At 39.9% G+C, this 12612-nt stretch overlaps 1 protein-coding gene across 1 annotated transcript; it reads right to left on the bottom strand.

Annotated features, from left to right (window-relative positions):
- Positions 1-5997: 5997 nt before the first annotated feature.
- On the bottom strand, positions 5998-11271 carry LOC143559769 (uncharacterized). The gene is made up of 3 exons (XM_077048243.1): positions 11036-11271; positions 6802-6905; positions 5998-6413 (listed from the first exon to the last, which is right to left on the bottom strand). The coding sequence occupies exons 1-3, from the start codon at positions 11269-11271 to the stop codon at positions 5998-6000; spliced, it is 756 nt and encodes a 251-aa protein (XP_076904358.1).
- Positions 11272-12612: the final 1341 nt, after the last annotated feature.

Raw genomic sequence — 12612 nt, 5'->3', positions numbered from 1 at the left:
TGGTGCACATAGGTCCTTTTTTTAGTTTTTGATTGGTGAATTTGGTGTAGGAAGGGTTTCAGAGCAAACGGTTTCGATGGTGGTGTAGGAGGTGGTAGTGGCGTAATAGTGGTCGGCGAGAAAATAGTGGTGGTGGAGTCTCTAAACCTAATTGGCGGTTAAGAAGCATGGCTTGTTGTTGGTTCTTCTCGAGAATGGTCCATAAGTTGTCAAGCAAGGATGTGATGTGAGAGTCCATGGTGGAAGGTGAGTAAGCCACTATGAATATTAAACTAACCACTATGAATATTAAACTAACCACTACTAACTCATAAACCAATTACTAATTAACTTAAATAAAGTAATACACAGATACTAATAATTATATTAATCATGCACATGCAAGTATCAATACTCCCACCCTCAAAAACGTCCTTGTCCTCAAGGACGATACCAATATGCTTGTCCCATGGCGGGCGCCATTTGACTCTCCCAACGGAATTCGGTGCGGTCTCAATACTTTGCCATGGTGGCCTCCATGCATTTCTTCCGGTTGTATTCGGTTCTTTGTTGAATAATGGCAAGGCCCAATTGATGTATTCGTAAGAGATTGAGGTTGGTGTGGTTGCTGGTTTAGGTTTAGCCTTTGGTTTTGGTTTAGTGTTGGTAGTGGTGGAAGAGGGTTGTTTTGGTGTGGGTTTGGTGTTTGGTTTGTGGTGACGACAGGTCCTTTTTTTGGTTTTTGATGGGTGAATTTGGTGTAGGAAGGGTTTTAGAGCAAACGGTTTCGATGGTGGTGTAGGAGGTGGTAGTGGCGGTTCATGGCGTAATAATGGTGTGCGAGAAATTAGTGGTAGTGGTGTCTCTAAACCTAATTGGCGGTTAAGAATCATGACTTGTTGTTGGTTCTTCTCGAGAATGGTCCACAAGTTGTCGAGCAAGGACGTGATGTGAGAGTCCCTGGTGGAAGGTGAGTAAGCCAATGAAAGCACCCAATAATAGTAATTGATTCGAGATGGTTAATCTCCCTACCCTTTGTAGTAGGCAAACACTCCCAGGAATTAGATGAGAAAGATAGAGACACTCTTTTGAAGCACCATTTTCAATATTTAATTCATGCTAAAAACAAATAAAAAGTAACTATAAATAGCCATACAAACCACTTACCCACTACTTGCTAATATGATTCTAAATAAACTAACCACTATGAATATTAAACTACCCAATACTAACTCATAATCAATTACTAATTAACCTAAATAATGTAATACACAAATACAAATAATTATAATAATACATGCACATGCACGTATCAATACTCCCACCATCAAAAACGTCCTTTTCCTCAACGACCATACCAATTCGCTTGTACCATGGAGGGCGCCATTCGACTCTCCCAACGGAATTCGGTGCGGTCTCAATACGTCGCCATGGTGGCCCCCATGCATGTCTTCCGGTTGTATTCGGTTCTTTGTTGAATAATGGCAAGGCCCAATTCGTGTGTTTGTAAGAGTTGGTGGTTGGTGTTTTTGCGGGTTTAGGTTTAGCCTTCAATTTCAGTTTAGTGTTGGTAGCGGTAGAAGAGGGTTGCTTTGGTGTCGGTTTGTAGTTTGGTTTGTGGTGCACATAGGTCCTTTTTTTAGTTTTTGATTGGTGAATTTGGTGTAGGAAGGGTTTCAGAGCAAACGGTTTCGATGGTGGTGTAGGAGGTGGTAGTGGCGTAATAGTGGTCGGCGAGAAAATAGTGGTGGTGGAGTCTCTAAACCTAATTGGCGGTTAAGAAGCATGGCTTGTTGTTGGTTCTTCTCTAGAATGGTCCATAAGTTGTCGAGCAAGGATGTGATGTGAGAGTCCATGGTGGAAGGTGAGTAAGCCACTATGAATATTAAACTAACCACTATGAATATTAAACTAACCACTACTAACTCATAAACCAATTACTAATTAACTTAAATAAAGTAATACACAAATACTAATAATTATATTAATCATGCACATGCAAGTATCAATACTCCCACCCTCAAAAACGTCCTTGTCCTCAAGGACGATACCAATATGCTTGTCCCATGGCGGACACCATTTGACTCTCCCAACGGAATTCAGTGCGGTCTCAATACTTCGCCATGGTGGCCTCCATGCATGTCTTCCGGTTGTATTCGGTTCTTTGTTGAATAATGGCAAGGCCCAATTGATGTGTTCGTAAGAGATTGAGGTTGGTGTGGTTGCTGGTTTATGTTTAGCCTTCGGTTTTGGTTTAGTGTTGGTAGTGGTAGAAGAGGGTTGTTTTGGTGTGGGTTTGGTGTTTGGTTTGTGGTGACGACAGGTCCTTTTTTTGGTTTTTGATGGGTGAATTTGGTGTAGGAAGGGTTTTAGAGCAAACGGTTTCGATGGTGGTGTAGGAGGTGGTAGTGGCGGTTCATGGCGTAACAGTGGTGTGCGAGAAATTAGTGGTGGTGGTGTCTCTAAACCTAATTGGCGGTTAAGAATCATGACTTGTTGTTGGTTCTTCTTGAGAATGGTCCACAAGTTGTCGAGCAAGGACGTGATGTGAGAGTCCCTGGTGGAAGGTGAGTAAGCCAATGAAAGCACCCAATAATAGTAACTGATTCGAGATGGTTAATCTCCCTACCCTTTTGTAGTAGGCAAACATCCCAAGAATTAGATGAGAGAGATAGAGACACTCTTTTGGAGCACCATTTTCAATATTTAATTCATGCTAAAAACAAATAAAAAGTAACTATAAATAGCCATACAAACCTGTTACCCACTACTTGCTAATATGACTCTAATTAAACTAACCACTTTGAATATTATACTACCCACTACTAACTCATAGACCAATTACTAATTTACTTAAATAAAGTATTAAACAAATACTAATAATTATGTTAATACATGCACATGCACGTATCAATACTCCCACCCTCAAAAATGTCCTTGTCCTCAAGGACGATACCAATATGCTTGTTCCGTGGCGGGCGCCATTCGACTCTCCCAACTGAATTCGGTGCAGTCTCAATACGTCGCCATGGTGGCCTCCATGCATGTCTTACGGTTGTATACGGTTCTTTGTTGAATAATGGAAGGCCCAATTACTGTGTTTGTAAGAGTTGGTGGTTAGTGTTGTTGCGGGTTTAGGTTTAGCCTTCGGTTTCGGTTTTGTTTTGGTAGTGGTGGAAGAGGGTTGTTTTGGTGTCGGTTTGGGATTTGGTTTGTGGTGCCGTTAAGTCCTTTTTTGGATTTTGATGGGTGAATTTGGTGTAGGAAAGGTTTTGGAGCAAACGGTTTCGATGGTGGTGTAGGAGGTGGTAGTGGCGGTTCATGGCGTAATAGTGGTGTGCGAGCTATTAGTGGTGGTGGAGGCTCTAAACCTAATTGGCTGTTAAGAAGCATGACTTGTTGTTGGTTCTTCTCGAGAATGGTCCACAAGTTGTCGAGCAAGGACGTGGTGTGAGAGTCCATGGTGGAAGGCGAGTTGTAAGTCCCCGAATCTGGATCACTACAATTATGATATCAATATAACAAGTATATGTGCGGAATACCTATACTCGGTGATTCAAGAACACGATATGATAATAAAGATTAACACGGAATTGCTTCAAAACACACGTATATTAATGAATACGTCGGGTGCTTAATCACTTTCAATACTTGATTTCCAAAATGAGTAGGAGTGAACAACCAGAACCCTATACATGACATAACTATATATAGGGACACCAACTAGTCCGGCCCAAACTAACAAAATCCCGCCGAGAACCTAAGAGTGGTTCTTGGCTCGCATACAACCCAAAACCCAAGCCCAAACCAAATCACAATAAATACAAACTAAGCTCAAACCACATAAGTTAGGCCCAACAATCTCCCCCTTGGTTTGTAGCTTTGTCTTTTAATCATGCTCTATGTAGTCTATATCGGCATATTTCAGAGCACCCGCCCAAAACCAGCATCTGATAATTGAAGCTACCATACTGGTGAATTCTTTGGCGGCCATTTCAAAAATCGGATCAGCATCTATCTGGATCGTACTTAGAGTCTTGATATCTCGTTCTTTGAACTTCAGTAGGTCTCTTGGATCAACAAATCTTAACTGCCCTTTTCCTTTTGCCAGCTTGATGATAACTGTAGCAGTTATACTATCATACATCCAAAATCTCATGTTTTCCAAAGTGCCATCTGGAAACTCGTCTGGTAAAGGAATATGAGTAGCCTTGGCAGTGGGAGGCCACATGACATTCACCATAGTCTTCCCGGTCTTTGGGTCTTGAACTCCTTTAGCCTTTTTCAGAAAAGATTCAGCAGTTTTCATGTTTGGAAAACCTCTGTCAACTTGTCCTCTCAGAAAGTTCCAGAACTCAGTCCCGCGTTTGTCATTTGTTGGATTTGTGAATGGAGAGTTAATCAAGTCACTAAGATCCACTTTGGTCCAGGTTCCAAAGTCTTTCATCTTCTTGTAATACTCAATTGTTCTTAACTTCCTTTTTACCCACCACATATTCTTATCCACATCAAAACCCCATGATAAAACTCCCGATCGATCAACGTATTTATCTGAAAATCCCTTTTGAAAAGTAACCACGAACCTGTCTGGATGATCCGATGATTCAACGTTCTGATTTAAATTCTTCATCACTAGAATTTTCTTCTGAATTCTGTCTGATTTCTCCTTGGAGACAGGAGGAGCATCCATGTACTGTTGCAGTGATTCCGAATTATCAATGTTTTCAACAAGGCGAGTAGTAGAACTACCACCTTAACTCACGTTGGGCGTTTTAGAGACTAGGTCATCAATGCCTTTAAACTCATCTCTAAACTTTTGAAACAACTTTTGTTGAAGGTCGAGATACAAGGCCATCAGTTCTCCCATGTTTGACTGTAGTTCTTTGATCTTGGAATCTTTATCAGAGTTGCCTGCTTCCAATTCTTGAATACGAACATCTTTGACTACCGAATCTTGTTCGAGTTCAAAGACTCGACGTTGGAATGCATGAACGTCAACATGAGCATCTTCAAGAACCACACCCTTACCTTTATCTCGAAAGTAAGTCTCTTGCATAGCCAGAATTTGGGCAATCTTGTCTGATGTGCCTGAACTTGATTGACCCTGAGTATATGGAGCAGATGAACCTGAGGGAATGTCGTAGTGTTGATTTGTGGAATATATGTCTCAAAATCAAAATCATCACCAAAATCACTAGTCAATAAATCATGAAATGATGGCTCAGCAGTAAATGTATCTTGTTCAGCTTGTACTTCTGGGGCAGGTGTCTCAGGTTGAGTAGTTTGTTGAACTGGGTTGTTTGTTTCATCTGTAGTTGGTGTAGCAGTTGTTTCAGATTCACTTATTAGCACGCCAGGCCTTGGGTCTTTCTTTCTTCGTTTACGAGGACCGAGGTCTGCGGCTGGGTCCTCAGCTATGTGGTCTTCATCAATTTCAGCAATAGTCTGAGGAGGCTTCAGAGCAGTTGACTGTAACAAAGCTTTAACAACATCCAAAGTACTTAAAGTCTCAGTACTTGGAGAGGTATCTGACTGACGGTGTTCAGTCTCATCTTCTTCATCATCAGAAATCTCATAGGTTTCAAAACGCGATCGAACTGGTGCCACGTGTTCATCAGCAACCTGAGCTATGACAGGCTCAGCTTATGTCTCAGCAAATCGTCCAAATTTCACCAGAGCATGAAGGCCCCGATAAACAATCTTGGCCCCTTTCCTGTTTTGTTTCATCAACCCAAAGGTACTGGGTCCCAATGACTTCATATCCATAGTGTCAACAGATTTCACAAGGTCTGTAAAGTGAGAGTCGAAAATCATCTGTAGGAACCTTGGATACATTAGAAACATCTCCTTCTTCTTCCCTTTCAAATTGCTCATCATTTCATTGAAAATGAACTTGGAATAATTGTAATCCCAATCCATGATCAGAGCAGTGATAGAAGACATCTGAGTATGACTAATTTCATCAGAACCCCCTTTCCTACCGGACACGCAAGTGAAGAACGTGTGAATCAAGAATCTCTAGTATGGGTGAAATAGTTTCTTGATTGCCGGAGGATAGGTCCCCTCGTAGCCCATTCTGGTGAGAATTTCTGTAACAGCAGCAGTAGAATACTCATTTGGGTAATCAGGTTGATCACCAAACATCAACACCTCTCTCACAATCGCCCCAGTGATGCCAACTGGCTTCTTCTGTATTTTGGAATCTATGGATATGACTCCGTCTTGTCCGTGTGGGTTGATTGAGGAATTGTTCCAGAAATCCGTGATCATCTTCTTGCAAATGACAGGATTTTCTTGTAGTGCGTGAGATATCCTGCATGTGTTGAGGCCGACAATTATAGAGTTGAATTCCTTGTGAGTTAGGGGTGGATCAAATAAGTAACCAGGCACGTTGTGTGAGTCAGCAATCTTTAATGGATTCTGATCAGCCATTTCTGCACCAAACGTATCAAGTTAGATAGCCAATACATTAATTTGATAATATTTAAAAATTTTCTCCATGGTTTAAAAAAGGAATTTGGTCCAAAGGACCATGACAGGCCCACAGTGAACTCATAGGAGAGCCCAAAAAATATTATATGGCCCAAGTGCATCAACACAGTATAAGTATGGGCGCAAACAGTGAGAGGAGGGCCCAAATGGAGAGATCTCGGTCACCAGGGTGGGTTCTCGGTTAACGAAAGTCAACAAAACTGATGAAATCAACCGAGAATGGGGGTTCTCGGTCAATATTTAACCGAGAACAAGAGTTTTCGGTCATAACTTGACCGAGAACAAGTGTTTTCTGTCAAGACCAAGGGTTCTCGGTCAACGAAAGTCAACCGAGAACTCCTTGACAGCTGGGGACAGAGAACCCCTTGGATTCCACCTCGGGAAGCACGTAATCATCTTCACCCCCACCGAGATCCCTGAAACCTCCATTAAACCTACAATAGTCAAGAACAGTCAACCAATAACTCTTGATTAACCCCTCAAATATCCACTAAATCCCTTAAATACACATGAATCCACTGCAAATTCATCAATTTATTCATGGAATCACTTCACGGCAGTCATCTGATAATACTCTTAACTGTATACAGATCTCATAAATCTTGTCCAATACCTGTTAATCCAATAATATGTACACTGAGAGATGATTAGAGATGGGTTTTAGATTTCGGCTAAGAGACTTGAGAGATTTTTGATTTTGTGAAAATAAAGAAAATGATCAATAAACAAACTCTAAAACCACTTAGGTTATACCGGAGTTGGGCCTAGAATGCTAAATGGGCTCAAACCAGTGAGCATCCCAAGTGACATTTCCGGCAAGGCCAAAAACCCAAATATTGAAGCCCAATTTCCAAAACAAACTTAAATTATACGATCATTTCGAGGAGAGTAATTTCGAGGAAAACTTAAAAATTTGGCAAAATAATACAAAAAGAACTTAGCTAAGAATAATAGGCAAAATAAATAAACATTTTAATATACACAGTAACTCCCTTTGAATTTTAAAATCGGGATCAAATTTCAGTTTTAGTAAAATGCTAAACTTTTAAGAAAAGATCCGAACATGGAATCATATTGTTTAAAAGGTTGTCACAAGGATTCATGTTCAACGTTATTATTGCATAAAGAGTCAGGTTGATAGCAGGTATAACATACTTAGCATGATTTTCATTGCATCAGTGATATGATTAAGGTCCAGTTCGGCATAAAGCTTAGATGGACATCACTCATGGACCTGTGGTGCCTCCTATCTATTCTCAAAGCGTATTCTGCTTTCCCCAGATCACCCCAATTTGACTCCAACCCCCTATTGCTTGATCAAAAGATTTTATACAAAAGCAAGATTTTAGGCTTTAAGGTTGAACGTTGGACTTAGTGCCAGTAAACTGACAAGCCTTTCATTCGAGACATGACATGACTTACTTGTGTGCCCCCATCTCTGTAGTTCTCATTTATCCCTTTAAACCTCTTAAAAAAAATTTAATGATTAAATAATACTCAAATGACTCTTTTGCTGATTTGTTTTAATAATAAACGTAATAGCATAATATTTTTGGAGATCAAGACACTAACGGGCTCGTGTATGACTGGGTAATTGCTTTTCTACCTATCATTCGGAGAGATGTATCTGGAGACACGCACATGTCTTCAAAATGACTCTCCACATTAAGTTTAGCAAATTTAGTTTATATCACTTCAACTTTTACGCACCATGGAAATCTACCATACAATATCAATGACTGTTCATGAGCCTTTTAAGCTTAATAACTTCACCCGTTAGGCACACAAAAACAATTTATCTATCACTTTTCAAAGGTTGGATCAATTTTCATTTGAAAATATTTTGAGGCTTCGGAAAAGCTGTTAACTAAATAGTAATATCATTTCCCATGGAGTTACATAAACATGCGTGTTTAGGATTCAGTCACCCCTGTCACAATTAAGCTTTTAGGTAAATGGCTATCATGTATGACCACAAGTGGTTAACCGGACCAAACATGTATGAAATACGTGCCCTTCCAGCTCAAAGTTACCGACATAATTTTAAATGAAAGAATACAAAACACAAAATACATCATAATCGCTCCGGGTGCTTTCAGTCGTTGGGTAAATGGCAATCCTGTGAAAGTACAAGTAGAACACCGGACCAACCATATACGAATATATGTCCTTCAAACATGAGCAACCGACATAATTTTAAGCGAGAATGAATCTTGAAAAAAAAATTTAATTTTTTTATTATATATTTTTTAATAAAAATGCACACACACACTATTTTTGACTCTTTAATAAGAACACACCCACACTATTTTTTTTTCTTTTTGACTTTTCTCCCCCTAAATTTGTGCAAAAATAACATAAATGTACAAATTTATACCCAAAAAGACTCAATCCTCGAAACGAAGCATTTTAAGAAAACCCACAAGCACATTAAATTTTACTGTTCCTACCAGTTTTGTAAATAAGTCCGCCACATTGTTGTCAGTGTGGACTTGTTCAAGGTGAATTAATTTTCGATCGAAACAGTCACGAATAAAATGAATTTTAATGTCGATGTGGTTGGTTTTGGAGTGTTGAACAGAAAATTTTTCACAATGGCAATGGCCGCATCATTATCACAAAAAATAGGAGTTGGTTTTGCATCCAAATAACCTGAGAGCAGCAAGCAGATGCAGCAACATACTCCGCTTCGACAGTCGAAGTAGATACCGTCTGTTGTTTCTTGCACTGCCACGAAATGAGACGGTCTCCTAGGAACTGGCAACCAGCTGATATGGATTTCCTGTCAATGTCATCTCAACCATAATTGCTATCAGCATAAGCATAAAGATCAAATTCTGATTGTTTGGGATACCAAAGGCCTAACTTTGGTTGTCCCTTCAGATATCTAAAAATAAGTTTAACAACAATTAAATTAGAGAGTTTAGGATTAGCCTGGAACCGAGCACACTGGCAGACTCCAAATAAAATGTCAGGACGACTTGCTGTCAGATACATCAGAGACCCGATCATCGATCTGTAGTATGTTTGATTTACGGGACTTCCATCAGGATCCGATGACAACAATGGTCTTTCCGCCATGGGAGTGTTGGCACTCTTCGAATATTGAAAGTTGAACTTTACTAACATATCCTCAACGTACTTCCCTTGATGTAGTAAAATTCCTTCTAAGCTTTGACGAACTTGTAGCCCCAGAAATGTTGTCATCTCTCCTAACGAACTCATTTCAAACCTCTTTTTCATTACACCCTTAAATTTTGTACACAACTCAGTACTGGTGGATCCAAAAATGATGTCATCAACATAAATCTGGACGAGAATCAAATCTTTTCTGACAGTTTTCCGGAACAAGGTTTGATCGATGGTTCCACGCTTGTACCCATGATCAAGAAGATGCTTGGTCAACGTAGCATACCACGCTCGAGGAGCTTGATGTAACCCGTACAAAGTCTTGTCTAGTATGTAAATGTGATCTAGTTTCTTGGAGTTAACAAAACCTGGTGGCTGATCAACATAAATCTCCTCTTTGACTTCACCATACAGAAACGCAGTCTTGACGTCCATCTGATACACTGTGAAACCCATGAATGAAGCATATGCCAGAAAAATTCGAATAGCCTCAAGTCTAGCCACTGGAGCATAGACTTCAGTGTAATCTAACCCCTCAACCTGACGAAAACCCCGAACTACCAATCGTGCATTATTACGAACAATAACCCCGGTGTCATCTTGGTTGTTTCTGAAAACCCATCTAGTATCAAGAGATTTCTTTCCTTATGGCAGTTTAACCAGTCTCCAGACCTTCAACTTATTAAACTGATTCAATTCTTCATGCATAGCATCAACCCAAATTGGTTCTTGAAGAGCCATTTCTACATTTTTAGGCTCAATTTGAGATATGAAGCATGAAAACATGAAACTGTTTATGTGTCCTGTTTGGCTTCTGGAGGACACTCCCGCTTCAAATGGACCTATGACATTTTCAATCAGATGATATTTCTAAACTCTTGATGGAATTAACTGATCAGATACATCACCGGTAGATTGCAGATTTGACAAGTTCTCAATGTCATCAACAAGAGGGTTTTTCCATCCAGATGTCGTTGTGCTGTGAGAGTACGAAGTGCTGGCGACATATTCATTTGGAATGTCATCGGGAAACAAGGTGCTCCCGAAGATCTGACGAATAGAACTCTCCCCCTCAACCTTAGTTGCATTTTCAGTCATGTTTGGCGAGCATTCTGGTTCTGGAGTTTTGTTGGACTGATTGTCAGTGGTTGGTGAACCATTATTTAATTCTCTAACCTCATCATCAATCAGTGGAGAAATATGAGATACAGTCTGTGGATTTTCCTTTGCAACTTCCATTGTGGGACCACATAGAGGTTCAGTGCTGATGACTGGAAACACATTGAATGGTTTGAAAAATTCATTGTAATCAAATAACCAATCGGGACCAACACGAGCATCAGTCTCATTTTATTCCAGCCAACGAACCTCATAAGACTCTAAAATCTGTTTGGTGGACTTGTTGTAGACCCTGTAAGCTGTATTTCCCGCATACCCAACAAAGTAGCATTCATCGGCTGCAGCCCCAATATTTGAAGTGGTTTCTAGGTTCAGTAAAGTGCACGGACAACCAAAAGCTCCGAAGTGTGCAACAGTGGGTTGATGACCGTAAACAACCTCATATGGTGCCTTCATCTTGGATTTGTTGATTATCACCCGATTCTGAACGTAACAAGCCGTGTTGACAGCTTCAGCCCAAAAGAACAGTGGCAGTTTGGAGTCGCACAACATTGTTCTTGTAGCTTCGATAAGAGTTCTGTTTCTTCTTTCAGCTACACCATTTTGTTGAGGTGTTCGTGGGGTGCTATATTGACGGAGCACCCCCCATTTCTGAGCAGAAATGATTCAGAGTCGCATTCTTGAATTATGTTCCATTGTCACGACGAACTTTTTGATTTAGTTTTAGATTTAGTTTTAGATTTAGTTGATTTTTCATGAGCACAACGAACTTTTTGATTAGATATGCAGTTTCACTCTTATTTGACAAGAAAAACACCCATGTAAAACGCGAGTAATCATCAGTAATAACGGGACAATAAGAGCTACGAGACCGACTCAAAACATGAACTGGCCCGAAAAGGTCCATATGAAGTAGTTGAAAAACATACGAGATGGTATTAATTAATTTTGGCTTGTGAGTTTTTCGATGATATTTACCCAAAGCACAAGCCACACATTTTTCAACAGTCACAAAATCCTTGATTGGCAACCCACGCACTAAATTATTTTTAGCAAGACGATTTAGATTTTTTGTATTAGCATAACCAAGCCGACGATGCCAAAGCATCGCATTATGTTTTGACACTTTTAAAAACAAACATGTTATTTCGTTAGGAACAATTTTGTTCATGTCGATCACATAAGCATTATCTTTTCGTTATGATTAAACAAGAATCCAGTCTTCAGGTATAATTATACCAGGTTTCAGAATTAAGCACTCCCTTTTAGTAAAATGAGTTGAAAAGTCTTTGTCACATATTTGTGACACGCTCAAAAGACTATGTGTCGGTGCATGATGTCAGTAGTTCAGTGTCTAGTATCTGTAATCGCGTTTGTAATGTTTTATGTTTTGTATAAGCGAAGTTGCTAACAAGTTCGCTGATATGGGCGAACTTGTTAGACAAGCGAAGTTAGTGACAACGAAGTTAGTGACAACTTCGCCTGAACATGCCAGGCGAAGTTGTCGTGATTATATAAGCCATCTGTTACGGCTTATTAGTTAATTATTAACATTCAGTTTTACAGAGAGTATTCGAGAGAGAGAGTCTGTAATCAAGTGATCTTCGTATCACGTGTTTAAGGTTGGTATACAACGTGTTTGATTATCGTATCGTGTGTTAATCGTATTGTTTTCTATACTCGTAACGTCTTACGTAGGGATTCCGCACCTGCGTAGTACGCGATATCTCGTGTAGATCCGGCTGGGAACCTACACTATGCTTCAATTCTAGAACAAAATTAACATTTTCAAACTTTAAAACATCGTTACTTACAGTACCCTTCTGAGTGATCATTCCTTTCTCTCCTCCCAAAATAGACACATACCCACCATTGAATGTTTGAATGTTGTGC

The sequence above is a fragment of the Bidens hawaiensis genome, unplaced genomic scaffold (genome assembly GCF_021521415.1).
Source record: "Bidens hawaiensis isolate Kalapana, Puna unplaced genomic scaffold, B.hawaiensis_p1.1 tig00020036_1, whole genome shotgun sequence".
NCBI classification, from domain to species: domain Eukaryota; kingdom Viridiplantae; phylum Streptophyta; class Magnoliopsida; order Asterales; family Asteraceae; genus Bidens; species Bidens hawaiensis.
Note: the sequence above shows the minus strand (reverse complement) of the source record. Positions and strands in the feature narration are given on the sequence as shown.

Excerpts from the sequence above, each read along its gene's own strand:
- LOC143559769 (XM_077048243.1), bottom strand. The coding sequence starts at position 11,271 with ATGTTGTGCGACTCCAAACTGCCACTGTTCTTTTGGGCTGAAGCTGTC. Across the intron at positions 6,906-11,035 it reads GATGAATGCTACTTTGTTGG|GTTTAATGGAGGTTTCAGGG; the intron begins GTATGCGGGAAA and ends TGACTATTGTAG. Across the intron at positions 6,414-6,801 it reads CAGCTGTCAAGGAGTTCTCG|AAATGGCTGATCAGAATCCA; the intron begins GTTGACTTTCGT and ends CGTTTGGTGCAG.